Here is a 27,942-nt window from a genome sequence, read left to right as displayed (position 1 = left end):
ACTTGACGAGACAGGTAAAGAAATCCTGTGGGGTGCGATGCTCGTGGCGTACGGTGGAAAGCGCGATGTCACGTACTTCGACGAGCACGTCGAGCAAAAGTAAGCACGTCGTGGCTCAGGAAGCATTGAAAAGGGAGCAGTTAGATGTTTCTCAGTGTAATCAACACCTCACGAACCACCATTGGCTTGTGATATCAACCTGCACGCCTGGCATTAGGAAAGCAAAACAGAAAACATATTCTACAATAACCATTGAGACAGACGACACTTCGGCAATTCTACATTTTGTTTGCTTTATTAGCGATGACATTTCCATCACTGTGAGCCCAAAAACTGAACTTGAATTTTTTTCAGTGCGCCTTTGCCAGATAGGCTGCTTCCAGAACTTGCGCCATCATGTAGAAACGGTTGAGCCAGCTATAGGTGCCATGCAGACAGTTTTCAGATCTGTTTCCTGTCACCGCGGGGCTAGGCACAAGCCTGAGTCAGCTGTTTGCAGATTTTACTAGATTTGCAAATAATTTAACACCTCTAAGACGACGGACGCACATAAATAGTTAAACAAGGAGCTGAGCAAGCAGGGCGTCCATTTTTTTTTCGTGCGTCGTCGCAACGGTGTTGAAGCAATATATGCAGGCCAAGCAACTATAGCTCAAGCCGCAAATCTTTTAAACTTCGTTTCTAATCTGAATTGTCAGCCTTTCTTTGTGTTCAAGCTTACATGCTTTGTGTTCAAGCTTCCAACATCATTTGTACATAAATATCCCCGATTATGAGGCGGGTCTTCATGGTTTCAAGTGGTTTGGTGAGTTGAATATTCAAATAAGTGCTCGAATAAGTAATTGTAAGGAATGCGCTAAGACTGGACTACTTTGAACTTTCACTGTGAGCATAACTCCTGAAAAAAGCAATAAAGATGCAGGCTGGTAAATTTTAGCTCATTTTTCATGTTCTTGCCACTGTTTCAGTTATACCTTGTCAATACATAGTCCAAATGCAAGGATGGAATTCATTCGGCTTTATTAACCTCTTATATCAATTAATTTTATACACGTCGCACGTAGAAATGGAAGAAAAGAATGCACAGTACAGCTGCAGTCGTTCCTACCAATCTCTTATTAGAGTAGAGTCACCACGGCCTATCCTAAAAGGCGCAGCTACTCAATTTGTGTTCAGTAAACAAAATGCGCCTACCATGGCTATGGAACCCGATTTTTGCTCGCCTTAAGGCACTGCACGAATGAAAAAGATCTTATAGTAAAGTTTGTTGCGCTGCTGACAGAAAACGTACTTTGGTGGTCAACACGGCATTTGCTTGGCAGTTTTACGACATACGAATGACCCTGGGAACGACATAATGAAAATAGCAACAATGATCATTTTGTCCTTCTTTTCAACTTGCTGTGAAGCACGTGGATGAATATGGCAGTGCAGGCGTCCCTGTAAGAGCAAGAAAAACGCCGGCGTTAACATCGAAACACTATCGTACAGGAATTATGCAGGTTAAATACTAACGAAAATCGCGTTACACTGGGGAAATGGCGGCAGTGTTAACGACAAAATTGAACTGGGGCAAAACAATCTCAAAGACCAACCGCACTGGCTTATCGACTTTGGCGTTCGGCTGCCGATCTCAATGTAGCAGGATAGAATCCAGGCCAGGGTAGCCGCATTTCGATGGAAACTAAATGCAAAACGCCCGTGTGCTGTGCGACGTCAGTGCAAGTTAAAGAGCACCAAGTTGTCTAAATTGATCCGGAGTGCTTCACTACTGTATCCCTCATAGCCCATGTCGCTTCGGAACGTTAAACCCCAAAATACCCCGTATCTATTAAAAACATCTCAAAATCATGAAGCTGGTGCTGAGTCTTCCGCATTAATTGTGCTTGAGGCTGACAAGCTCAACAAAAGCTCATACGTGTCAGCCTTCGTTCTCGCATTCGATTTAAGCTTCGATTGTATTTAAGCACCCGAACTTTGCACTCTGATGCATTGGGTGGCACCTTATAGTCAGGTACTCTATTTGGAACGCATGCGCTAGATGTTACCGTCTTTCGGACAGCGCGCTTGTGGCTTCAATTAAGGTTCAGGGTTGTATATGCCAAACTTTATTCGCATCATGACGCTGTAAGGCGAACCGATAGAGTAGTCATGAAGTATTGCTTTAAAAAGCCGTGGTCTGTCCATACTGACAGAGGATAGAGCACATAGGCTCAATAAAACAGCAAGAGGAACCATACCATATCACAGTGAGCGTACATATAAAAATATAAATTTTCGCAATTCAGTAAGAGTTAGAGATAAAAATACATAGAGGCACGATAAGTAAACGGTGGGAGCAGGAGCACAGAAAGCTAAACGAATACATGCATAGTGTTCAAATAAAAAGCGATAAATACCGCCAATAATATTATATCGGTAACAACGCGTAACACTCAGCGTGTTGAATTCGATGCCAACTTAATGACTAGCAGATTCACAAAGTATGACAGGTTTACTCTGAATATCTTCTAGTGACCAAATTATTTAGAAATTGTGAAAGCACATCAAGTAGGATAATATGAAAAACCTTACTTTGCAACGTACAAAAGCCTGACGTGCAATTTGAAAGCCTTTGTCCCGTGCGTTCGTACACTTGCAGTATTCGCTGTTGCCTGTGCTGTAACAAATGCGTTCATCTTTTTTTTTATTCAGGCATGGAGGCTATACCACTTTTCAAACGTTTAAAATTGTCTCGTGGAAGCGATTGCGAGCAGCCAGCTGCAAGTTCCACCGCGACTGCACACCATATTGTAAAGGTAATTTTTGCCGGGTTTTCTTTCCCACAGCTATACATATCCGAGGCTGCAGGTTAATTTCGACGACTCGGAATTCTTTACCGTGTGTCGAAGTCGCAGTAGACGGGCGTTCCTGGACTTCGCCTCCATCAAAATGCGGCGGCATGACTGAAAATAGCATCTAAGAGCTCGGGCTCAGCCGCCGAGAGCCGCGGTGTTCCCACAGCTAATAATGTTAAATGATCGCTAGAACCAATACCACTTGTCAGTGTGGTCTCACAAAATTCGGTTTTCAAACCACGCGTGACTGGACGTCTTACGGTGCCTCGAGATTAAGCAAAAAAGTACACGTGAAATGGTTCCCGTTTCGTGAACGTGGCCTTTAAAAGCAAAAAAACCTTCGAGGTTTGTTTTTTTTTCTTTTTCTAAAGTTGCGGGTGCAAGAAAATTAGCGGCACAAAAATGGATGTACCAACGGTCATCTTTTTTTTTTTTACTTCAATAAAAGCATGGCCAGTATATTTAGACAGGGTAAATGAAAATTCCTTATTACATACATAAGCAGAAAGGAATTCCTCTGTGCAATTGCAAGCATCGGCCATCGTGCGTACAAACAACACGTCCGACGCATGCCACTCAGCCAGTCAGGCGGAAAATGAAATGCGACCAGGTTCAAAATGAAGCGCAAAGAGTGCTAGCGAGGTTCAACCGCGGACAGGCACCTATGCTAACGCTTCCACTTCGCAAAACAAGCTTCACTCGCGTAAGAACCCCACAGGATGCCGCTGCGCCACTTTCCTGCTCGGAAAAGAGAAGCCAGAGTAATGCAGAGCCGGCTAACGAGAGAGAGAGAAAAAGAATGAAGGCTCGCGAGAAACGGAAGGCGCTAATTGGTTGGAATAAGGTTTGCTCTGTTTCATTAATTGAACTTGAGTCTTCTCGGCAAAGCGGCGTGCAGTCATACATATCGCGCTACACACCACTGCGAATGCCCCTACGGATAAAAATTACTGCTTTCCGATTCAATTTCACTGAAGCCGAGCAGCTTTCCGGGCACTGCGTTTTGTCTTTCCCGGGCGATGCATAGATTGCGATCGCATGCCGTTTGGGTTTTTGCTTTATCGATCAATGCGCTCGACCGGCCGGGCGTGAACCAAAGCGGCCGTCTCGGTTTCCCAAATGGTCCCGGCAATTACCGTTTGTTTTGCTCTGTGGAAGCACGAAGCCCCACGGGGGCCCATCATTGCGTGCCCGCGCGTGCGCAGCGAAAAACACCGGCAATCACTGATTTCTGATTACAGTTCGTGAGCAATCGCGTCGATCCCCCTTTTTTCCTTTTTAACGACTGCGCTGTAAGCGTCTATTCCGAGGAACTCGATAACGATTTCGGCGCACTATACAAGGCAGACAGTATAATTTGCGCTTGCTTATGGGATGCTTCTGTCACTGCGTCTATTATTGATACAGTTTCATGATATGACCGAGAACATAAGACACGGTCTACGGCAAAGCAATGTTGCTTGGAATGGCGCATATGAAGTAGGTTATCGCTTTTTGATTTACTGATTTCAGGCATGTCCGCGGCGAATAAGGACGCGATGTTACATCCCTCCAACGAGAAGCTTACGTCTTATCAAAAAGAAAATAAAAGACAGAAAATGCACGTTTACAGTAAAAAAAAAATTCCACTAGTGCGAGCATATACACAGGCCTTCGTTCGGCTTGGGAATGATGGTCACTTATAATAGCCGCGCCACTGTTATTTCAAGCGGGTACAAAAACCTCAAAGGCACCTACCTTCTTTACATAAAGTCTTAGCTTGGTTGGTGAAGCACCAAGACATGTGCAGAGCAAACTACAACATTGGCCATGGAAAGCGCTCTGCTACACTTGCTCGGAAGGAGTTCACGGATGTTTAAATCCGTCTAGTGTCCCTTGAGACTGTTGCAGTCCCAGCAACACGGAGACACGTACCTGCTTAACAGAGCAAATTACCAAGCGTCGACTGTCTCACATAATATATACTGACATTAACCAGATTTATTGGAGTTTGAATTTGAGTTAGTTCCTTCAACTCTACTTTATTCAGCTATTAGCTGCAACCCCCTAAACATCAATTTCCCTCTCGTCACAAACACTTCCTTTAATATGATACATGTAGACCCGGTTTATTTGCGATTCACAAATGCCACTAACCCTTTTTATCCATGTGTCGAAATAAAGAATGTCCAGAAAAGTTATTATTACTTTGTATTTATTTATTTATTTATTTATTTATTTATTTATTTATTTATTTATTTATAGAATACTGCGGACACTAAGTCCAATTAGAGTGGGAGTAAAAGTTAGCCAAATCATAAAAAAGCAACATTGAAAAAAAGGCACAAAGAGCACTTGTTGGTTACACCTCACTGGGCAATGCTTTGGTTATCTTATTCCGATCAGTTATTGTGCATGGAAACAACGAAAACTTGTGAGTGTCTCTTCTAGCTGTGGTGGTAACGTCGAGTTCGTCTAGCGGATAGCGGCGTTAAGTACAACGAGGGGTCCAGACCGAGTTTGTTATCTAATAAAAGAGAAATATGTCCTAAACTTTTTTCTTCGAAGCTCAAGTCTTTGCATCTTGTTAATTTCCATTAAGGTGGTGGAGGAGTCAGTCCTTGCATATTTGTTGAAGATGAACCTCACAACTTTTCTCTATATTCTTTCAAGACTATACACGCATATTCGAATTTAGGTCGTATTACGTAAACATAGCAAGGTAGGTTAATGTTAGGAGTGGCACTTTTAAGTCTATATATTAAGCAGCGCAATTTGCGAAATGCGGAGGAGGAAATATTGCTTAGTATATGCAAGATCAATTGCTTGTTATTGTTACACCAAAGTATTTGTAGTAAGATGCTTGTTCAAGAGGGAAAGGGCCTAAATTATATCGGTCAAATCGCTGCAAACGATGGGCTAATTCATTAACAACAGATGAATATACTGGTAAAAACGTTCCAAGCAAAAAGTTACAGCATACAAAAAAATGTATGACCTTGACTTCAAATAAAATTATGTGAACTGCCTGAACAGTTGTCAAAGCAAACGATAACGCTATATCAGAACTAGCTTACAACGAAAATGTTTGCACTGAACCCGTTTTAGCGGCGCAGTGTTCGATTACTTTTATTTTCTGGGCAATGATATATTTAATCCTCAGAGGGCAGATGGGCTAATTGTCGGCGCTAAAAAAGAAAAATGGAAGCTTCAATTCCAGGAGCAATATTCGGTCTATCTCTATCTTTTCTGAGTGCTTTTTTTTTTTCTAGTTTCACTTCCTTCTGTGTCTTACAGAACCTCACAGATGCCTTTTCTGCACTGAAGCGAAAGAAGTGGCATCTTGGCAGGCAGCCATACTTCCTTCAGTGAAAAATGCGCGTGGCTTCGCTGGCGGCTTGAGCTTCCAGAGCCTGGGACCAGAGCGATCCGCCGCCTCTGGCGGATCTTAAGGCTTCGCGCAAATGAGCCCACGTGCGTATTCCGAGACGGCCGTTGCATTCCGAAGCAAGAGATACACATCGCGCGCTGCCCCAGATTTTGTTATGTACGCAGAGACAGCCCGAAGCGTCGCGAATTCTGCATGGGCGTGTGGCTGGGAATCGAAATGAAGTTGCGACAGTGTGGCCGGTGCGCGCACAGGGTCGTGCTGTGCTCGGAGTCACGAACAAGACCCCGGGTGGTCCTTATGAAGCGAGGCGTATAGCATCCCGCAGGAAAAAAAAAAGACGTTTTTCGTTCCCGGAATGCAGCTCGATCCAACCTCTCAGTGCATGCTATAATGTGACATATGCTACTTACACCGCTGCAACTTATTTATGAATTAAAGAGGCGCGTGTCAGCAATACCATGCGAAAAGGCTTGCAGGCAGCCTTAACATGTCTATGGAAATTTAGTGGTACGTACATGGAACAACAAATTTAAACCAGAGTCCTACAGAGTGGATTCGCTCAGTCACTTAATTCTCACAAGAATGTTCAAACCTGCATGAAAGACAGTGTAGAGCCACTGAGCTTAAGACCGCCACGCACAGCCGAAATATTTGTGTTCCCGCCGGCCTGCAAGCTGTTAGTCGACGCGGTTGACACGGTCGCGCCGACGAGCGCCCGCGCCGAAGAGCTAGCCGGGTACGCGTTACGTGAGTTACGGCGCGCCGGCAGTCTCGTCTCGGTCCCTTTGAAGGATCCCCGCCGCGAGAAACCCTAAACGGCACTTGCACCCGCACCGCTTTTCGGGGGAGCGCTCCTTTTTCTTTTGCTTGTGCGTGTGTGCGCCGACTCCGCGTATTCACCGTGAGGGAAACGGCGCCGCTTCTGGGCGGCGCGCGGGAAGCCGGGAGCACGGACTGTGTTTGGTCGGTGTCAGTGGCGCGCTTTCCGAACGCTGGCATTTAGTTTTCTTTTTCTTTAAGGCAACGGGTGGCTTCGGCGGCGGCATGCCTTAGTTCTTGAGCTGCGCGGACAGATGTGCGCTTCAGCTACGCACATTGCCCGAACTTGCGGCCTAACGGCGGCGCCGAGACGATTTTTCTTTTAGCCGTGTGCTTCTGTTACCGCTGGCTGGCGCCGCTTCGAGGAACAGGGCAAATGACGGTTCTGTTTGTGTTGTTGTGTGTATTCCTGCCTCTTTACGTGAGCGCAGTCCGACTTCCCGAGGGGAAGATGCTCTGTTACGGTTTCGTTGCGTTTTGCTTGTGTTGTATCTTATATCAGTCACGTGCACAGTGGCCCCGCCTAAATACACGGCCACAGGCAACTGTTACGTCACGAAAGGGCCGGTCCAATCAGCGATGAGCTGAGGGGGTTAAGAGCAGATGTTGGCGGGAATCTGGGGGTTCTCGCCAGGAGCTTTGGACCGGGAGAGCTCTGGCGGCTCCACTCTGTGGTTGCTCTCCCTTTGTTTCGATTCTGTCTACACTGTACCATCATGCTAATCTTATATGTATAAAGTTTCTTTTTGTTTCTACAACGAAAGGCTTCGTCATCGTCCTTCGCGCTAATTAATGCCAATCACAAGACCGGGCCGTAACGACAACGAGACGGCCTGACCTCGCTACGCAACAGCAAGCGAGGAGAAGAAGAAAAGTGGAAAAGAACCCCAACTGACAGCGAAAAAGGAAAGTCGGGAATGCCTTGTTTATAACGGACTGGTACGCAGACCTCCGTGCCCCGCGCGTCCCATTGCATCTCCGTTAGAAGCGACAAGTGTGTTGTATGCGGTGCCCTCTACGGCCTACATGGTAAACCACTTGGAACGCACCACGACTAGCCGTCACACCGGCACGGGCGGTCTGGGCGCGGCGCGGCTAAGCGACCATGCGTGTGCTAACGCCCCGTCAAGCCCGGCTGTGACTTTGGGAGAGTGAAAGCGAAGGAGTCGTGTTCTACCAGCGCATGCTCTGACGGGCGCAGCAAAGTGCAATTTGGACAGAGCAAATGTCATTGTTCAGCTTTCTAATGCCTTTGTCGAAGCATTTGCATAATCCTTTGTCAAAAATACCCAGCCAAAGGTTTTGCTGCTAAGCCGTGTAGCAGACTCTCCAGCACGCCTGAAGTCCTGAGCTCAGGAGAGGTGAGGACGACAGTCTCTCACCTTGGAGGAATTTGGAACGCTGGCGATGCAAAACGAGCCCTCCAGCGTGGTTCAGAAGCAAATTTATTGGGCTGTAGCTTTTTGACAAAGTCCGTGCACCATTGTATATTCAGTAGATACTGACGTAACTTTCCATTGCTGAGAATCAGCTGCTTCCTTTTTTTTATTTTTGGAGTCTTGTTGCCTTTCGCCCCAAACAAATGAAAGTTGCCGCAGCTATTCGCTCCTGTTAGCAGCACTGCCGTATATTAAATACGCTTTTAACTGACTAACCACAGGTGCGGTCTTCTGTACACAGGGTGAAAGCTAATTCACGTGGTCTGTTTCTTCCTTCTACTTCGTCCTTTCCTTATTTAAGGTGCTTTATAGTATCTTGAACTGACCAACTGAAAACACTACGTGTGAAGTGGTTCGAAACTTTCTTTTCCAAACTTTTTTTGGGCGCATTTATCGTTGACAGTGTTGTTAACGTCTGCTTAATGTTTTTTTTTTTTTTTCAAAGTTTCCTATGACAGCTGTGCGTAACACTTTGGTATCATCATTATCCTGTAATTATTGCCATTATTTGTTAAAAATGCAAAATGAACCCCTTTGTTGGTGCCACATACTATATCAGACGTAACCTCCTACGTGCCGACCGCTGCTAGGTGGAACTTTCCTACACCGTTAAGCCTTGGCGCCTGTGTGAGAACGATAAAGATATGTATATTATACCGTATTATGGCGAATTTAAGTCTCTTTTTTCTTTCAAATCAAACACAATCCAGCCAAGTGAGAGTGCTTGAAATTCAAGCGCGCTTAGGGTGCACTGCTTCACAATATAATACAGGTTGTTTCAGCGAAGGTGAAACAAAACATAGAGATTGAATCTACGGCTTTGTAATGCCAGTGTTGCCGGACATCAAAAGACAGAGCAATAATATTAACTGGTAAGATGGTTAACTAATTTCTAACAGTTAACTTGCCAACCATTACACCACGGCCCCTGGTTGCAATTGTAAATTTTCGCCGTCACGGGCCATTTTCGAAATGCGCGCGTCTTTAGAAGCTTCTAGCATACCGTCGCGTACTGGCGCGAACGTATACCGATTTGCCGGACGCCTCATGCGCACGTGCAGTGGCATGGGTGGGACCAGGCGAGGCCATTGCGCGGGCGCAGTTGGCGTCCGGTAAACCCGTACACGTCTACCCCAATACGTCGCCGGTATGCTAAAAGCCCCTTTTTGCGCGCACGAAGCGACGACCGTCTCTCCATTGCGCACATGTCGCGTGATCTCTCTCCCGTGTGGGTTGGAGCAGCACGGGCGGGACGCATAAGGTCACGTGACACGTGTGCCATGGAGTGGCGCGTAGTGGTGGCCATTGTTTCGCGCTCCCCGAGGAAGCACGCTTCCCGAAAAGGGCGATCGGTGGCCGAAATTTGTTGTGCCATAGCGCTGAGGGTAATCGCGTTTTAAAAATTGTAAAAAGCGATATGGCTTTTGCAAACGGCTGGCTCATAATCTCCGCTTGCGACCCGGCACCTGACTGCAATAGTTAAAAAGTTAATTGTTAGAAATTAGTTAACCAGCTTACTAGTTAACATTGATTACTGTTTTTCGATGTCCGCCAACACTGGTATTGCAGTGCCGCACATGCTATAGCTCAAAAAACCTATTGTCAAAAATGCTGGTTCAAGTTCCCTGAAACAGCGCATACATACAGTCGAGCATGCTTAACCGGCTGCATTAAAACGAACTCTCGCTTATTACGAACGAAGGTGGTACAACTGTCAAAATATGTATAAGGGCAATGGTATTGCTTCTCAGAAACGAACAATCGTCGCCGCACCACTACGTTAGAGCGAACGAGGAGACACCGTAAATTCCCACCATCAGTCGAAAACGCGACAACGCTCGCTGATGCGGTATTGCAGTGACTACGGCGCGAAATTTCAACCACCTGCTCCATTACACGATGACAAGCACTTTCCTTTCTTCCGTCGCTCTCAAAAATAATGACTGCGCTGTTCGCGATGATATCATTTTCCTTTTACCAATCGGCGAAGCAAAAGAATATTCATGATCTGGTACCACAGCGCTGGCAATACGAGTTGACCGCCATAGGCACTGCAGCACGTCATCAAAGGACGTTGCGTTTTTCCGGCCTTCCTACGTGCGGAGTGAGCGCGAGCCACGCCTACGAGCGTGCGTCACACAGCAGCGTGCTTGTCGCGTGCTCTCTGCACACTCGCCGTCCCAACCGGGCGCAGCGGAAAGAGCCAAGAGCACGTGACGCCCTCGCCGCCATGTGACGCACGCTTGAAGTTTCACCCGTGTGGGGGCCCAGAATTCCTTGCTCTGCAGCGGCGACAAGAACAGTAGTTACGAAAACCTAAAAACTGTTATGGATATTACTTACGGTGGGCTACAGGTCTCTCAATAAATGAGGAGCCTAACTGTAATAGTAAAAAAGTTAACTATTGGATGATAGTTAGCCAGCCTGCTAGTTAACACGTCTTGCCTGTATTCTAATGCACACCACCACAGGCAGTGCTATGCCAAACAACGCTCTTCTAACTCATAAAGCCTTTTTTTAAAAACTGGTAAGAATCGTAGCTAAACGCGGTGTACATTTTTTTTTTTTTAACCCCTGAAGTATGCTCGTCAAAGAATGATCAATGGTGTAAAACATGGCTCATGTCATTAAATATTTCTAAAACCGTGTTAATGTCCATTCACCGGCGTCGTAATTACGTAGTGCCTAATTATAATATTAATAACCTGCAGATTGGAGCATCCGAATCATTCAAATATCTTGGTGTGCCTATCTCGCGTGACCTAACTTGGACCTGTCATATTAACCACATAATAAATTCTCCTAATTGTGCTCTAGGTTATTTACGCCGTAACCTTTCACTCGCTCCTCCCCCTATTAAACAGCTTGCTTTTCAAACCTTTGTGCGACCCAAGCTTGAGTATGCTAACGCTATTTTTGATCCGCACCACAATAATCTTACTAACGCCCTCGAATTGGTTCAGAACCGCGCAACACGATTCATTCTATCTAATTATTCCTACCACTCAAGCATCTCAGCGCTAAAAGCTCAAATCAACTTGCCCCCCCCCCCCCCCCCCTAGCCTCGCGCCGTAAGATAGCACGTCTTAACCTTTTTCATAAATTATTCCATTCTTTGCCTCTTGATAACCCCTACATAAAAAGAGCCCACCGCATCGCCCGGTTCAGCCACAGTAACGCAGTGTATCCCCTACAAGCCCATACTGTGACATTTCAGCAGTCATTTTTTCAGCGTACTGCACGAGACTGGAATGACCTGCCCACCGAAGTTGCCATTATCATCAACCCACTAGAATTCAAACGGAGCATCGCCAACCTTTCATCTTAACATTTTTTACCATTGTTTGCCAGATGCCGTCCACTCCCTCATGTAATGTCTCAACCGAGACCTTTGAGGAAATAAATAAATAAATAAATAAATAAATAAATAAATAAAAGTAGTCAGGTGGTTAATACTGACTTAATTCGGAGGACAAAGCCAAAACCAAGGATTAGTGTCGAATAGTTTTTCACCTGATGCCCTTACCAAAGAAAAAATATAAATATAATGCATCATGGTACGGTGGAATGCTACGTTACTTGTACACTTCCCCATAAAGTTCACCCGAAGGGATTTCTGTGGTTGCGAGGATAGTAGTGGCAACAGTTATTCAAGAGAAACGAAAGCAATCGTCATAAACTGCGCCTTCACAAGGACTGCTTTGCACGACGTCAAAAACCATGCTGTCCAGCTAATCATAAAAAACGGTTCCATAACATGCTTCAGTAAAGATCTTAAAAAAACGGAGTGGTGGCCCCATTGCTCTGACATGCAGTCTTCCTGAATTAGACAGCACAGTGGCCTCATATGCGATCGTGTTTCTGATATGATCGCATGTCAACCTATTTGTGATACAGTTCTTTTCAGCAAAAAAAAAACCCCCGAACAGTGCCTCCACCCACTTGCGTTTATTTCTGGGATCGTAATTTAGAGCACTCAGTAGCACTTCGAGTCGTCCTCATTCTATGAGATCTTTAACGTTCTTTCGGCAAGGCGGAGCGATTAATTGACTTTCAAACAATGGATAGAAATTGACAGTCGCGTTAATAATAGCCGACGTCATTTTACAGAGATGTGAATCTTTGTTACCTTGCAAGGCAGGCCCCTTTAATCACAGACGCGCGTACAATGTGGCCTACCACTTTTAGCAGTGCCTGTACATATCTACCTGTAGTGAATGACGGGCGTTCTTGATTTCGCGCGTTCAGACGACAGTCACTCTGACGACCTCAGCGGTGCGCAGACGCTCAGTGCAATTGCCATTCTGCTTCATTTCCTCCTGTCTCTTCACGAGGCTGCAAGAAGCAATGTAAAATATATTAGTGCACGATGCCCAGACACGCACGCCAACGAAACTCGCACCCTTTGTCCTTGATTCAAAATAAAAGTTGGTAAAGCACAGAGCAACGCACTACGAGGTTGTTGTGTCCCCTTATTGCTTTTGTGTGTGTGCGCCCCCTCCTAACGACCACTCGCATTCCCCTCCTAACGACAGTTCGCATCCTCCTCCTAACGACCACTCAATCCTCCTCCTAACGACCACTCGCATCCCCTCCTAACGACCGCTTGCCCCTCGTCGCACGCTGTCGCCGGATGCCCCCCCACGGTGCGCCCCCGCACCCTCCTCCTGTTCTGGGAAGCCACTCCCTGCCGTGGACGCTTCTCCACTCCCTCCTTTCTTCGGGCGGCCAGTTCGGCTCCTGCCTCGGTCGACGCTGGTCGCACCCTCATCGGCTTTAAATAAACGAAGTCTAAAAGTACCGTGTGCGTCTTTCGCTGCATTCAACACAGCGACCGGACACGACAGTGGCGACGAGAAAGTGGATTCGACCCGCGCTACGCAACGCTATTGACAAGCCATGGCTACGCGAGGGTTTCCCAATCAGATACCAGAGTTCAACGGCTCATCGTGGTCATCGTGGGTTGGACGCCTTCAGTTCTACTTTGAAGCTAACAACATCACAGACCCAGCCTTGAAGAGGGCCAACCTGCTGACGCTGTGCGGGGAGCAGACCTACGATACTGTCTGCGCCCTTATTCAGCCAAGCACACCAGCGGCAGTGTCTTACGACGACATCGTAAAAGCGCTGCAAAAGCACTACGACCCAAGGCCATCCGAGGTCTACAGCCGGGCTCGCTTCCAACGACGAGATCAACTGGGAGGAGAAACTGTGAGCGCCTACGTAGCCGCGCTCAAGAAGCTCGCTGCCGACTGCAATTTTGGAACGCTGTCGACAACAGCTACCGGGCAGGAGGGAGACGCAGCTTCTTCTGCTAACACCACCATGCTTCCCTTGGACGTGATGTTACGCGACAGATTTGTGTGCGGACTGAGTGACGAGTCACTGCAGCAGCGCCTGTTCGCTGAGAAGGACCTCACATTCAGCAAAGCTTACGACATCGCCGTTCGAGCGGAGAGCGCCGGTCACCAGCAGAGAGGGATTCGCCGGAACACCGAGCCGGTACACCAGACAAGCAACCAGGTGCGCAAGCCTTCTGTTGTTGTAAAATCGGTCAAAAAGGCACAACGCTGCTGGCGGTGTGACGACCAACACAACCCCCAGGGATGTCGATTCCAGTCAGCCACGTGTAATTTTTGCCACAAGCGAGGGCATATCGAAAGAGCATGCATTACGAAACGGAGACTTGCCAAGATAAAGTCACCTTCCCAGCCTAATCACAGCGTCAACGCCTCAGAGAATACGCCGCTATCTGATCTCCATGGAACAACATCAGCAACACCATCTGTGTTGTACGACCTGAACACCATGAATCTCGGCACGCGACCGAAGATTTTTACAGAAGTAAGCGTACATCACCAGCTGATTAAGTTCGAGGTGGACTCCGGCGCAGCCTGTACTCTGATCAGTGAGGACACGTTCCGAACTTCATGGCCATCTGACGCACCCGCCCTGCAACAAGACGACACGCACCTGCGAACGTGGTCAGGACAGAATCTGCCACTATTGGGCTCTGCCAACGTGCAGGTTAACTACAACGGCCAGACCCATACGCTACCTCTGCTTGTTGTGAAGGGCACAGGATCAAGCCTTCTAGGGAGAAACTGGTTTTCTCCACTAGGCGTGATGATATGCGGCATACACCAGACGCCGAGCCAGAACATGGTTGAGCAACTGCAAGAGAAATACGAAAGAGTATTCTCGGAAGAGATTCCAGGAAACGAAGGGCCCCCGGTCACACTGGAGTTGTTGGACAACGCGCAACCCAAATTTCTGAAGGCCAGGCCGGTGCCGTTTGCTCTCCGAGATTCAGTTGAAAAAGAGTTGGACAAACTGGAGCAGCAAGGTGTCATCGAGCCGACGCAGCATTCCATCAAACTCTCAGCGTACGACTACGCTCTGGTCTACCGCAATGGGAGTAAACATCAAGACGCCGATGCGCTAAGCCGTCTGCCACTAGACGCAACTGTTGACGAACCATTTCCACCAGGAGACGTTCTGATGTTCGAAGCACTGCCAGAACCTCCGCTTACAGCAGGCACAGTTGCAGCATCTACGCAGAAGTGCGCAGCTCTCCGGCTAGTTTACACAGCTGTTCAACAAGGCAACGTGCATAAACTCAAAGGGGACAACTTCGACGCTTACCGCAGGCGAGCTACAGAGTTGAGCACCCATCGCGGCTGCATCATATTTGGGTCCCGAGTTGTGATGCCGAGAGAACTACGCGCACATGCTATGTCTCTCATCCACGCCGGACATCGGGGCATCGTTGCAATGAAAAAGTGTGCCAGAAGCTACATGTGGTGGCCTGGCATTGACAACGACATCGAAACAGTGGTGCGAGAATGCAAGCCTTGCCAGAGCAGCCGGAGCGCCCCGCCGAAAGCTCCTGTCCCAGAATGGGAAAAGCCAGACACACCATGGCACACACTGCACATTGATTTTGCAGGACCAATTGAGGGCTGCACTTTCCTTGTGGTCGTAGATGCCTACACAAAGTGGCTTGAGATAAGGCAAATGGGACAGACGACTTCGGCAGCAGTCATTGACAACCTCCGATCACTATTTGCAACGTTCGGCCTGCCGCGCAAGGTAGTGTCGGACAACGGAACACCGTTTGTGTCTGCGGAGATCCTCAAGTTTTATCGCGACAACGGGATCTCATCAGTTACATCGGCCCCCTACCACCCAGCGACAAACGGACAAGCCGAGCGCTACGTAGCCGAGCTAAAACGCGCCCTTGAAAGAGATCAGACAGGCTCGCTGCAGCGCCGCCTTGCGCGCTTTCTCTTCAAGCAGCACACGACGGTTCAGAGCACAACAGGCGAGACCCCCTCGAAAATGATGTTCGAGCGTGAAATGCGAACCCAGCTCACAGCCATCCTCCCCGAGCCAAAGGCAGAGACGTTCCGGGAAGAAAAAGCAATTCCGCGCTGCGGCACGCTTAATGAGGGGCAGCGCGTCCTCGCCCGACAGTTTCTGAAAAAGCCACGCTGGGAGGAAGCTACAATTGTCAGACGCATAGGCCTGCGCTCTTGGCTCGTCAACATACATGGCACAGTAGCACGCCGACATCTCAACCAGCTGCGTAGATTTACGACGCCGTCTGAGAGCTGTCCGCCAGCGGAGAGAACACGTGCACCATCTTCCCACATAGCCTGGCACCTCTTCCCGGAAGAAAAGACTTCGCCCAGGACAGACCTAGGAGACACAGCGAACAACAGCCAGCCTACAAGTGTTTCTCCCCCGAGCGCACAAAGCCAGCGCGCCTCCACGCGTGAGCGCCGACCCCCTGCACGATACCAGGCAACTTTCTAAGGGGGAAGGAAGTGTTGTGTCCCCTTATTGCTTTTGTGTGTGTGCGCCCCCTCCTAACGACCACTCGCATTCCCCTCCTAACGACAGTTCGCATCCTCCTCCTAACGACCACTCAATCCTCCTCCTAACGACCACTCGCATCCCCTCCTAACGACCGCTTGCCCCTCATCGCACGCTGTCGCCGGATGCCCCCCCACGGTGCGCCCCCGCACCCTCCTCCTGTTCTGGGAAGCCACTCCCTGCCGTGGACGCTTCTCCACTCCCTCCTTTCTTCGGGCGGCCAGTTCGGCTCCTGCCTCGGTCGACGCTGGTCGCACCCTCATCGGCTTTAAATAAACGAAGTCTAAAAGTACCGTGTGCGTCTTTCGCTGCATTCAACACAGCGACCGGACACGACAGAGGTATAGTCCGGAAGCTTTGCTACACGGAAGTTACATGGACGGCTTCATGGCAATGTTATCGTATTTAACCCCATAAATGCGTTTTTTGATGTATCCATGGCCATAAAAACTGCCACCTCGTCCTCTGATTATGGATGCAAATTCTGAAGTAATCTTTAACAACCATGCCAAGACCGCGCCTTTAGCATAGCAAGTGGTACGCGGCCATACCTCACTAACGCAAGTTCGCAAGGCAGCACGAAAGTCGCTCATCGCTTTCGACACTGCTTTCGTCGTAAACTGCGATTTCAACATAGACGATGAGACCAGCAATAAACGAATATCAATAAGTTTCGGCTAATTGGTCAGATAAACGGGATCATCTTTTCGTGTGTCCACCAAGCCCGACGTAAGCCCTGTGAAGGCGACATCAACATGAATATCACCGTCATATATTTTAGCAAAATTAAATATACAATCTCTTACCTATTAACTGGCCGTATTATTTCTTCTAAGCTCATCATCTTAGGAATCCAGGGTACTTATACCCATCCAGATCACTACCAGATGAGCTTGCGAGAGCTCATGCCCTACTTAATGCACTCCTTAACTAATGCCCTCGAAGACAAAAATGTTATACTGGAAAACACCTCTAGAAAATCCCTAATTTCTGCACTTTGTCCTCTTCACCGATCTAACCAACTGTGATTTCATGACATGTACTGCTCGTTGAATTTGCTTCCCCGTTATGTATTTTGTGTGTATGCCTTGCTCTTGTGTTCTCGCGCTGTGCTTGCTGCCGGAACTGTGGGCACAATGGGCCTCCAAGCTGCACAATGCAGCTTTTTTTTTGTGTTCCCTCTCAAGGATGTATGCTGCCAGAGAAATAAAGGATTTTCAAATTTTCAAGCGTTGCTTTTGTTCTCTCAGTTCCTCATTCTTTTTTCATTTGTTGACGCATATCATTGGTTTGCTTACTACGATTTGAAACGTCTAGTTCACAGGTATTTTTTCACATCGTCACTTAATAAGCAGTATACGCATGAAGCACTACGCTTCATGCTATTTGAACATGCACTGTCATTTCAGAATGTAATGCGAGTGGTCTGTTCAAGTGCTCTGTCAACGCGAATAAAATCACTCTTCGTTTTTTTTTTTCAACTGCAGGACCCTTCAAATAGGAAAGCGTGATTATAATCGGAGCTTATTTACGTTTAATGCGTCACCTTTTTTAAAGAGTAAGATCCTCGGAAAGCGGGGGTTGGTCGCAGTTTCGTGCTGTCTAACCTGCATTAATACGGTATTTGAACACAGACTTCGCAGGCTGAGCAGCGAGGGGCCTCTCTTCATTTTTGTATGGAGAGAAGCAGTCTCTTCTCTCCTGCCTCATACCGTCTTCGTGAGCTAAAGTTAGGTTCAAGTTTTCCGCTTAAGCTGGCTGATGAGTGTGGTGAGGATGTGCCGTTTGGGCTATCTCCTCGAAAGAACATCCGGACAGTATGGGTATGGGTACTATAGCTATTCACAGAATCATGTCCAGTATTCGTGGACCCAAAATTTGAATATCGGAATGCTGTAAAGTACTGTTATGGAAATATTGAAGGTAATGGTGCATTCTTGCGTAGCAAAATCTTTCATTTGAAGTTTTTCCAACGCTCACGTCGAGCAGTTATGAGTGCAATAAAAAACCAATGGGAAATAGTTCTGACGACAGCAAGAACGCTAATTGTAAAAAAAAAAATACAAACCTACCGACGGGATATCTGCGGATATATTGATTGTTACAGTGAAATCATACAATGGCCTTCCCGAACTCTTTCCCGTTGAAAAATGCTTTTGTGTAGAATTTCTGCGTATGACATATAGTTGGTTGACCGAATGCAGCGGTCCGAATCGAACTTTTATTTTAATTTCTCAGACTATATGCAATGTGAATAGAAAGAATATTTGCTGAAATGAAGACTTATATTTTACAAAAAGACAAGTAAAGTCGCTACATATTTTCTTCACAGGGCTCTAACACGAAAACCACACACCGCTAAACGCGTGAATAATGTGCTGCGAGAAAAAAATTGCACGCCTTTGTTTCTCTCGCTCTCTGTCTCTCTCTATATATAACTTTTTCATTAAGACGTACCTTGGAATGGGGGAAGGAACCTGTGGGTACTTGAACTCCCAGGCAATGCTTCGGCACTTCATGTCTCTGAAAAGTGAGGTAATAAATCACAATTTGGTTTGGTTTGGTTTATGGGGTTTAACGTCCCAAAGCGACTAAGGCTATGAGAGACGCCGTAGTGGAGGACTCCGGAAATTTCGACCACCTGGGGTTCTTTTACGTGCACTGACATCGCACAGTACACTTTAAAAACCTCCTATGCGGTTAACGCCACACCTCGAACTTTCCAGAATTTAAAAAGAAACTTGATTTTGGATTAAATTCTGTTTTTTTCAGCGTTTTTCTTTCTTTAGAACAAAAGTTAGATGAAGCGACCGCCCCAGTCGATAGCAGGCCAAGACTCGTGTACATTCTTAATTAAAAAGGAGGAAATGCGCACTCACCACATTACAGGGGTACAAACACTAAATTTTGAACGCAAACAAATGATACGATTTGCTGCATGGGCGTAATGAGATGTCCTGTAGCAATATTCAGCCGCAGGCGCTGAGCGGAACAAAGTTTAACATGATTTTGAATGTTGTCAGAGGAGTCGCTCGGCATGGTTGTATGAATGAAGATGTGTTTTTTTTTTTTTTCATCATTGTAACCCCCTGCTATAGCGCCTTCGGGCTAAGCGGGCTAAAAATTGAATAAAGAAAGAAAAAGAATTTCCACCCACATCGAGTGACGTCAAGGTGCACTTGAACCAATTCTTGCGACCTCACCGAACTCAGTGGTTGCTCTCAGGAACAACCAGTGCATGCCGACGACGCCGACGTCATCAGTATTGTGGTAGATCAGGTTGGCCGATCGACCGCGACGTCAAAGTGCACTTCAGTGCTGGCGCCAACCGAGACTGAAACTGCTATACAAAATCATTTGTAATTAATTATTAACGCTGCGCACTGGTGCTTTGAGCGCATTTTCATCATTACTAGGCCCATAGAACTCTTCCAATGCAAAAAAATGAAGACTGAGAAACTTTCGTGTCTGCACCCCTTTAATTAACAGTCAATGAAAACTTCTTTTCTATTATTAAAAAGAGCTTTTGTTTGGAATGTACACATCGGGGCAGTAATGTCTCATACACCCTTGTAAACTTTCCGTGATAAATATAAACCTCGGTTAATTTGTTATCTATTTTATCTTCTGTCGTGCAGAAAATCGGCCTCCCTCCTTTTTTCGGCACGTCATGACCAAGCACATGGAACGCGACTTGTAGTGCCATGACACGAACAAATTAGCTTCAGTTTTGAAGTGTAACTTGCACAGCGTAATAATCTTAAGTTCTTATATATATATATACGAGGTCTGTTAGAAAAGTATCCGACTTTTTTTTTTTTTTTTGCGAACACCAGATGGATATGAGACAAGCGCGCTTGCATCAGCCGACCTTGAACCTTCATGCGCATGCATGAAGTTTTTCCCGCCTGCCGATAGCGTCAGTCGCTGGGAAGCAGCGTTTGAGTGAGGCAGTGTGCAGTGCTCTCGTCGGTTTTTTATTGCAAGGAAAATGGCGGAGTGAAAGGAGCAGCGCTACTGCAACAAATTTTGCCATAAACTTGGCGACAGCCGAGTGGAAACCATTAGAAATATTCAGACGGCTTTCGGTGAAGATGCTATGAGCAGCACACAGTTTAAGCAATGTTACAATTGTTTTAAAGATGGCCGCACATCGGTGGAGAACGAGCCACGCTCCAATCGGCCATCAACATGCCAAAATGACCAGGTCATTGCCGAACTGAACGCTATGGTGATGCGGGACTGTCGCGTGACTATCCGAGAAATTGAGGAAGATGCGGACATGAGCAATTTCTCCGCACATTCCATTATCACCGAAGATTTGGCCTTGGAGAGAGTTGCGGCGAAATTCGTGCCGAAGCTGCTCACGGTGGAGCAAATGCAGCTTCGTGTTGAAGTCTCACAGGACATGCTGGATTCCGCAAACAGTGACCCCGACTTCATCAACATCATAATCACTAGTGACGAGTCTTGGGTGTTCAGGTACGACCCGGAAACCAGATCCCAGTCGTCAGAGTGGAAGCATTCCACGTCACCAAGACTTAAGAAGGCCCGCCAATTGCGCAGCAATGTGAAAGTGATGCTGACTGCTTTCTTTGACACCCTCTGTGTGGCAGACCACGAGTACGCACTCTACAGGGTCAAACAATGACCAAAGAGTACTACAGGGATGTCCTCCGTTGCCTACGTGATGCTGTGCGGCGCAAGAACCCGGAGCTCGGGTCAACAGGAAAGTGGCGCACCCATCGCGCCAATGCTCCTGCACATTCCACGCACTCGAATCAGATTTTTTGGTGAAAAACCAGACTCCTGTTGTTCAACAGACTCCTTACTGTCCTGATATGGCCCCTGCGATTTCTGGCTGGTTCCCAAAATCAAAAGGCCATTGAAAGGAGCGCGATTTCAGACAAGGAAGAACATTATGGCTGCAACGACAGCTGAGCTAAACTCCATTCCGAAAAGGGCCTTTTCGGAATACTTCCCACAATGGCAGCACCGCTGGGAGAAGTGTGTGGAGTCCCAAGTAGACTACTTTAAAGATGACTAGGTTTGCAACGCTCCAGTTATGCAAGTTTTTTTTTCAACGGCCAAAGGTCAGATACTTTTCTAACAGACCTCGTATATATATATATATATATATATATATATATATATATATATGAGAGAAGCCAACAGCCACAGAAACCAAGGAGCACAGGGGATTTTTTATTTTATTTTTTATTTTTTTGTAATGTTGATCAAGTAAGAATATTACTGAGTGTGTTGTCGCTTAAAGCTAATTGATTAGAAAAGCAGAAGAAAAAACAACCACATGCCGCCGGTGGGATCCGAACCCACGACCTCCGAATTACGCGTCCGGTGCTCTACCTCTGAGCTACGGCGACGGCTGTCAAACCTTCTGCTTTCGGGGGTATTTATGTTTACAAATAACCTAACCTTGAGAGTGTTCATCAGCGCCACCTACGTTCGTAAGCGGCGGACGTGGAACGTCCTGAGTTACCGCTGGTGTGACGTAGAACGCCATCGAACAGCGAGGGTGGAAGCTGTGTGAGAACCCTCTTATGCTTCCTATGGCGTCAAGGCTGCCAGAACCGAGGCCCTCGCTAAGGAGGTCGGAGGTCGTGGGTTCGGATCCCACCGGCGGCATGTGGTTGTCTTTTTTTTTCTTCGGCTTTTCTAATCAATTTGCTTTAAGCGACAACATATTCAGTAATATTCTTACTTGATCAACACCACAAAAAATTAAAAAAAAAAATAAAAGATCCCGTGTGCTCCTTGGTTTCTGTGGCTGTTGGCTTCTCTCATATTTATAACGAGCCCCTCGTTCCTTTCCTTATACAGGGTGTTTCACCTAAGACTTTCTGCAATTTTTAAAAATAAGCTATTTGAATTAGATGCGCGCTTCTTCTGGCATAGCATTGTCAGTGGTGTAGTACATCATAATTCAACTAAGACGTGATAACTAGCAGGCTTGTTAACCAATATTTAATAGTTAACTTTTAAACTATTACCGTTGGGCTCCTTAATTATTGAGAGGCATGCAGCCAACCGTAAGTGATGTCCATATCCGTTTTTAGAAATTCGAGAACGCGATTATCCTCGGCGCTGTGGGCCAACAAATTTCGCCTACATCGCGCCAAAATACATGCGGTTTGAGAAGCTTGCAGGCAAAGCAACCTCTCCAGTGTACCTAACTCGTCGAAATAGCCAAAATTTGTTGGGCCACAGCGCCGAGGATAATCGAGTTCTCGAAATTCTAAAAACGGATATGGGCGTTACTTACGGTGGGCTACATGGCTCTCAATAATTAAGCAGCCCAACGGTAATAGTTTAAAAGTTAACTATTAAATATTAGTTAAAAAGCCTGTTAGTTAGCACGTCTTAGCTTCATTATGATGTACTACACCACTGACAATGCTATGCCTGAAAAAGCACTTATCTAATTCAAATAGCTTTTGTTTTTAAATTGCAGAAAGTCTTAGGTGAAACACCCTGTATATATATATATATATATATATATATATATATATATATATATATATATATATATATATATATATATATATATATATATATATATATATTGTCACGTTGTAATGACGGCAGTCCAGTGGTCAGGAAGACACCAACCAGTCTTGGAAACGAAACTTTTTATTTGCGCTGACTTGCGCCCGCAAAAGAACTGAATCACTCGGCGGCGGCGTAAGCAAGAAACGTGCTCGTCAGTCGTCGAACTACGAATGCCCGCTGCTCGCGGCATCGTTCAATTTAAAGCCGGCAAGGAAACTTCGAGATAACAGGTCGAGATCATCTAGAGTAATCTAGATGCAGCTCTTCACGGCTGTGATCAATCGAGATTAGTCCCGTCGCTTCTCGCGTCACGAACAAAGATGATAACACCCCTTTCCTGTGGCCTTGCGCGAACGAACGGACACTGCAATGATACGTGGCAATATATATATATATATATATATATATATATATATATAGGTTTGGTTGGTTTTATGGGGTTTAACGTCCCAAAGCGACTAAGGCTATGAGAGACGCCGTAGTGGAGGGCTCCGGAAATTTCGACCACCTGGGGTTCTTTAACGTGCACTGACATCGCACAGTACACGGGCCTCTAGAATTTCTCCTCCAAAGAAATTCTAGTCGTCGCGGCCGGGATCGAACCCGCGTCTTTTGGGTCAGCAGCCGAGCACCATAACCGCTGAGCCACCGCGGCGGCGCATATATACAGGGTGTCCCAGCTAACTTGGACCAAGGTTTATAAAAAAACGAAGCGTTCTTCAGAACTGAAATCGCGTGGATGTTGTTAAGGTTTATCTGAAGTTACAGTACCATTTTTTAGCTCCTCCTATTTGAATAATTAGTCGAGAGAAATAAATTAACTTTTTAAATATAGCTTGAAACGTTCAGGCGTCAATAGGAAAGTTGTGGAGCTCCACAAATATCGGCCAACCCAGGCACTTCCAACGAGATAGACTCAGCGTGGCCGTTTTTATTCGGGAAAAACGAAAGCCCGCGGAGTTTAAAAGATACCACGTGACAGCGCGTTCCGTGCGCCCGGATGCGCCGCGATTACAGCGCTCTCACCCGTGCTTTGTAAGAAACATCACCCGCTTCGGGCCTTTCGTGCTGCCCAAGACAGGGCTTCGCGATGTGTTTGGTTCCAAGTTAAGCGCCAGTGGATACGGGCGGCAGTTGAAAGAAAGAGCCGCTCCCGTTTCTTCGGCAATAACTGCACACTCACGTTAGCAGAATGCATGCTGAGGAACGACGACAATCTCATAAGTTTGAATTTGGGAGCAGGATCCCAACAAGCAAAGACGCATATAAGAAGCTTGATAACGTCGTGTCAATCACGATGAATGACGGAAGCCGCGCATTCTTTCAATTGCCGCCCGTACCCTCTGGCGCTTATCTTGAAACCAAGCACATCGCGAAGCCCTGTCTTGGGCAGCACGAAAGGCCCGAAGCGGGTGATGTTTCTTATGGTGTCTTCGACTGGTCGCTCCCACGATCCGGTTCGGATTTGGCAACGTGAGAGCCGCTCTAGCTCCGAGCGCACAGCGAGACCGGTCAAGCCGAATGGTCAGCAAGTTTTCAGAGCGAAAGCGCAAGAAGGAGGGAAAGGACCTAACTTCCGGAATCGCCACACCGCAGTGGCGCTGCTGCTGCGGCTGGTGTCAACATAGAGTTTCTTACTATTACCTAGAGGGAAAGCTGGCGGCGCTGCACTTCAGCCACCATGGACGCCCAAAGCATCATGGGGCGGTGAGCTACTTGTTGCGGCACAGTCGTAATTTTTTGGGAGCATGGAGTGGCACTACTAAGACGTTTCATTCTGAAAACGCTGTTCGTGTGTGCGCAGACGACTTTCGCACGAACGCAGTGGGCAAAACTCATAGTAGTGAAACCGCGACGACACACGACGCCAATAGAAGGTTTAACTTTTCCGAAATGCCATTAAAAAACCTCTTATAGCATTTAAGCAACAACATATTTTTTAAAAACATATTTACTTTTAAAAGTGCGCCTGTTAATTACGAAATATTAGTTTTTATAGTGTTCACTGCTTGGCCAATAGGAGAGCGAGTCGTCTCTTATTTTGGGCAAACTTTGCACTTAAATGCTTTTCTGCTCGTTTGTTGCAATCATTAGACAAGATATTGAATGTTAGGACGTTTGTAGTTATCAAACAGCTTTATTTTTCTATTATTTTTTGGCCAAAAGTTGCAGTTCCGCAACAAGTAGCTCACCGCCCCATGATGCTTTGAGCGCCCATGGTGGCTGAGGTGGTCACGTGGGGTCTCCATGCAAACTCCCATAGAGGGGTCGCCAGCTTTCCCTCTAGGTAATAGTAAGAAACTCTATGGGTGTCAACGACAGCAATCACACAGTCTGCACCGCCCACGCCGCCGTCGCCGCTGAACCTGTATCGCTGCCCCAGCAGTTCTTCGTCTCCGGCTCGCGTCGAAAAAAAAAAAAAAACTTAGTGTCCCGTTGTACCACTCTGGATATGCCGCGGCAGCCCCCAGATGTGACAGCAACACAGACGGCGTACCTAGCTTAATGATTCGTCTGCTTTTCGACATTTCCCCTCACAGAGCCACACAGCAGGGACGTTTTAACTGCGTCTAATACCTAAAGCGCCAAAACTTGCTTCTACGGATGCGTAAGAATGCCTCGCCAGACCGGTCGTGATGTGCCCTGGCTACCCTGGCTTCGCATCCGTCTCCATGAAACGGCGGAAGTGGCTCTGTCACGTGAGCACATCTCGGGGCCGCTCCGACTTTTTTCTCGGAGCGCCTCAGAGCGCTCTGAGCTGGAGGCGGGCGCTCTGACAGAACCAGCCGAATGTAGTCAGAGCGCTTGATTTCAACCAGCCGAACGTGCGCTGCATCTTAGAGCGCTCTAGAGCGATCTGAAACGACCAGTCGAAGACACCATTACAAAGCACGGATGAGAACGCTGTAATCGCGGGATGAGAACGCTGTAATCGCGGCGCATCCGGGCGTACGCAGCACGCTGTCACGTGGTATTTTTTAAACTCCGCGGGCTTTCGTTTTTCCCGAATGAAAACGGCGACGCTAAGTCTGTCTCGTTGGAAGTGCCTGGGTTGAACGATATTTGTGGAGCTCCACAACTTTCCTATTGACGCCTGAACGTTTCAAGCTATATTTAAAAAGTTAATTTATTTCTCTCGACTAATTATTCAAATAGGAGGAGCTAAAAAATGGTACTGTAACTTCAGATAAACCTTAACAACATCCACGCGATTTTAGTTCTGAAGAACGCTTCGTTTTTTTATAAACCTTGGTCCAAGTTATATATACAGGGTGTCCTCCTCATCGAGGAACGAAATAGGAGGAGCACCTCCAGGGTGCTCCTCCTATATATATACATATATATATATATATATATATATATATATATATTCGTGTCTTGAGAGGTAAGTAAGGCTGTTGTCCCTTAGTTGCCTGTTCTCGGTCCGTCTTTAACTGCAAGCACCATACGGGAAAGGGTCTGTGATTTCTTGCCCGAACGGAGAAATTTCCTTCATTGCCAGTTGTGCCTTGTGGATACTTCAAATGGAAGATATTTAATTGGGGCTGAAGAATGGCGAAGTAAGAGCGGTAGGCTATAATGCAAGCAGTAGCACGAAAACGCGAATGACATTGGAGGAGAATCACAGGATAATAGCCACCCCTGTTTATATTATGGACTACTTTTACAACTAGCCCAGGTTTTCAGTAGAACAAAGAAAGGTAGAGCCACCCCAGGGCTGTTTCTGAGTTGCATGCGGATAAGTTCATGCTGAAATGCTGCAAATTGATCTGCCAGCATGCCGTGGATTAACTCTTCACGAATTAAGTTTCGCCTCTACTGGCATACCGGGCCAGCTTCTGCCCCGAGGGAGACTAATCTGGCTTGTACCACCGACTTAGATTCCTGCCCGCATACTCGCACGCCTACAGATTTTCTCTTCACTGCTTTGCCCTACGCAGTCCCTGAGGACGTGAGATGCAGCTCCGATGACGTGGGCGGCACGCTTAGAGCGATGACAGTGCTCGGCCAGTTTCGTGAAGCTATCGAGTCAAATGACCGCCTGTACTGCCTTATGCAGCAAAGCTAGCTGGTGAGATGCTGAGGTTGCATGCCGTAAGCTTGCAGCTTTTCCAGGGCGCGACACTTACGTCGTGAGGAATCGGTTCCGCACTGACGTGAGGCGATTGCACAAACTTTCTTAGAAGTAGTGCGCAATTCGAAGCAGCCCACCTCGCAGCCGTAAACCAAGGTCCACTTCGCTAGCTTATCAGCGACCCGGTCGACGATGCCAACGTGAGATGGGCACTTAGAGAAATGTGTCAGTAAATTGCCAAAGGGGTTACTGTGCGGAAATAGTTTCTCCAGGTTTCGATGGAATATATTTCAGCGTTCAGAAGGTGCAGCTAAGACCGACCGCCTCTCAGGACTGCTGAGTGTGCCACAAAAAAAAAATTATCTGAATTAATGCGGAAAGCTGGGCGAGTTGATAGAAAAGCAGCGCAAGAAGAACAAGAAGGCACAAAGCGGGCGCTGAAACCCGGTGGGCTGTAAAGTTCTGCAAGCGGATCAAGGGCGCAGCTCGACGCATCTGCAGAAGCACACGCACGCTCGCACGCAAAGTACCGCTCGATTTGGGTGTTGCCGTACATCTGTCATCTACTCACTATGTTTCATCATCAATTCTGTGAAGTGGCGTCGCATACTGCTGGTGCTTTGTCACAGACGCCAGTCGACTGACAACCTAGACTCCGAATTAGAATAAAGCCTACTCCCCGCCGCGGTGGCTCAGTGGTTACGGCGCTCGGCTGCTGACCCGAAAGACGTGGGTTCAATCCCGGCTGCGGCGGCTGAATTTCTATGAAGGCGAAACTCTAGAGGCCCGTGTACTGTGCGATGTCAGTGCACGTTAAAGAACCCCAGGTGGTCGAAATTTCCGGAGCCCTTCACTACGGTGTCCCTCATAGCCTGAAGAAGTACTTTGATTTGGGCTAGTTGGTTCATATTTTGAAAGTAAAAGCGAAAGTGGCGCCCGTCCTGTTGTGTTCGT

General features: G+C 47.1%; 1 protein-coding gene across 1 annotated transcript in view; it reads right to left on the bottom strand.

Moving 5' to 3' along the window:
• Positions 1-360: 360 nt before the first annotated feature.
• LOC149351200 (beta-alanine transporter-like) overlaps positions 361-27,942 on the bottom strand; it is a 77,956-nt gene continuing 50,374 nt past the window's right edge. Inside the window, exons 11-13 of the mRNA XM_089576985.1 lie at positions 18,801-18,866; positions 12,674-12,800; positions 361-1,440 (exon numbers count right to left, since the gene is read on the bottom strand). Coding sequence (XP_089433111.1) covers positions 12,710-12,800; positions 18,801-18,866 — 157 coding nt within the window. The 3' untranslated portion in view covers positions 361-1,440; positions 12,674-12,709. The remainder of the gene's footprint in view (positions 1,441-12,673; positions 12,801-18,800; positions 18,867-27,942) is intronic.

This window comes from Amblyomma mixtum, chromosome 3 (genome assembly GCF_055824585.1).
Source record: "Amblyomma mixtum isolate Tamu chromosome 3, ASM5582458v1, whole genome shotgun sequence".
Classification (NCBI taxonomy): domain Eukaryota; kingdom Metazoa; phylum Arthropoda; class Arachnida; order Ixodida; family Ixodidae; genus Amblyomma; species Amblyomma mixtum.
Note: the sequence above shows the minus strand (reverse complement) of the source record. Positions and strands in the feature narration are given on the sequence as shown.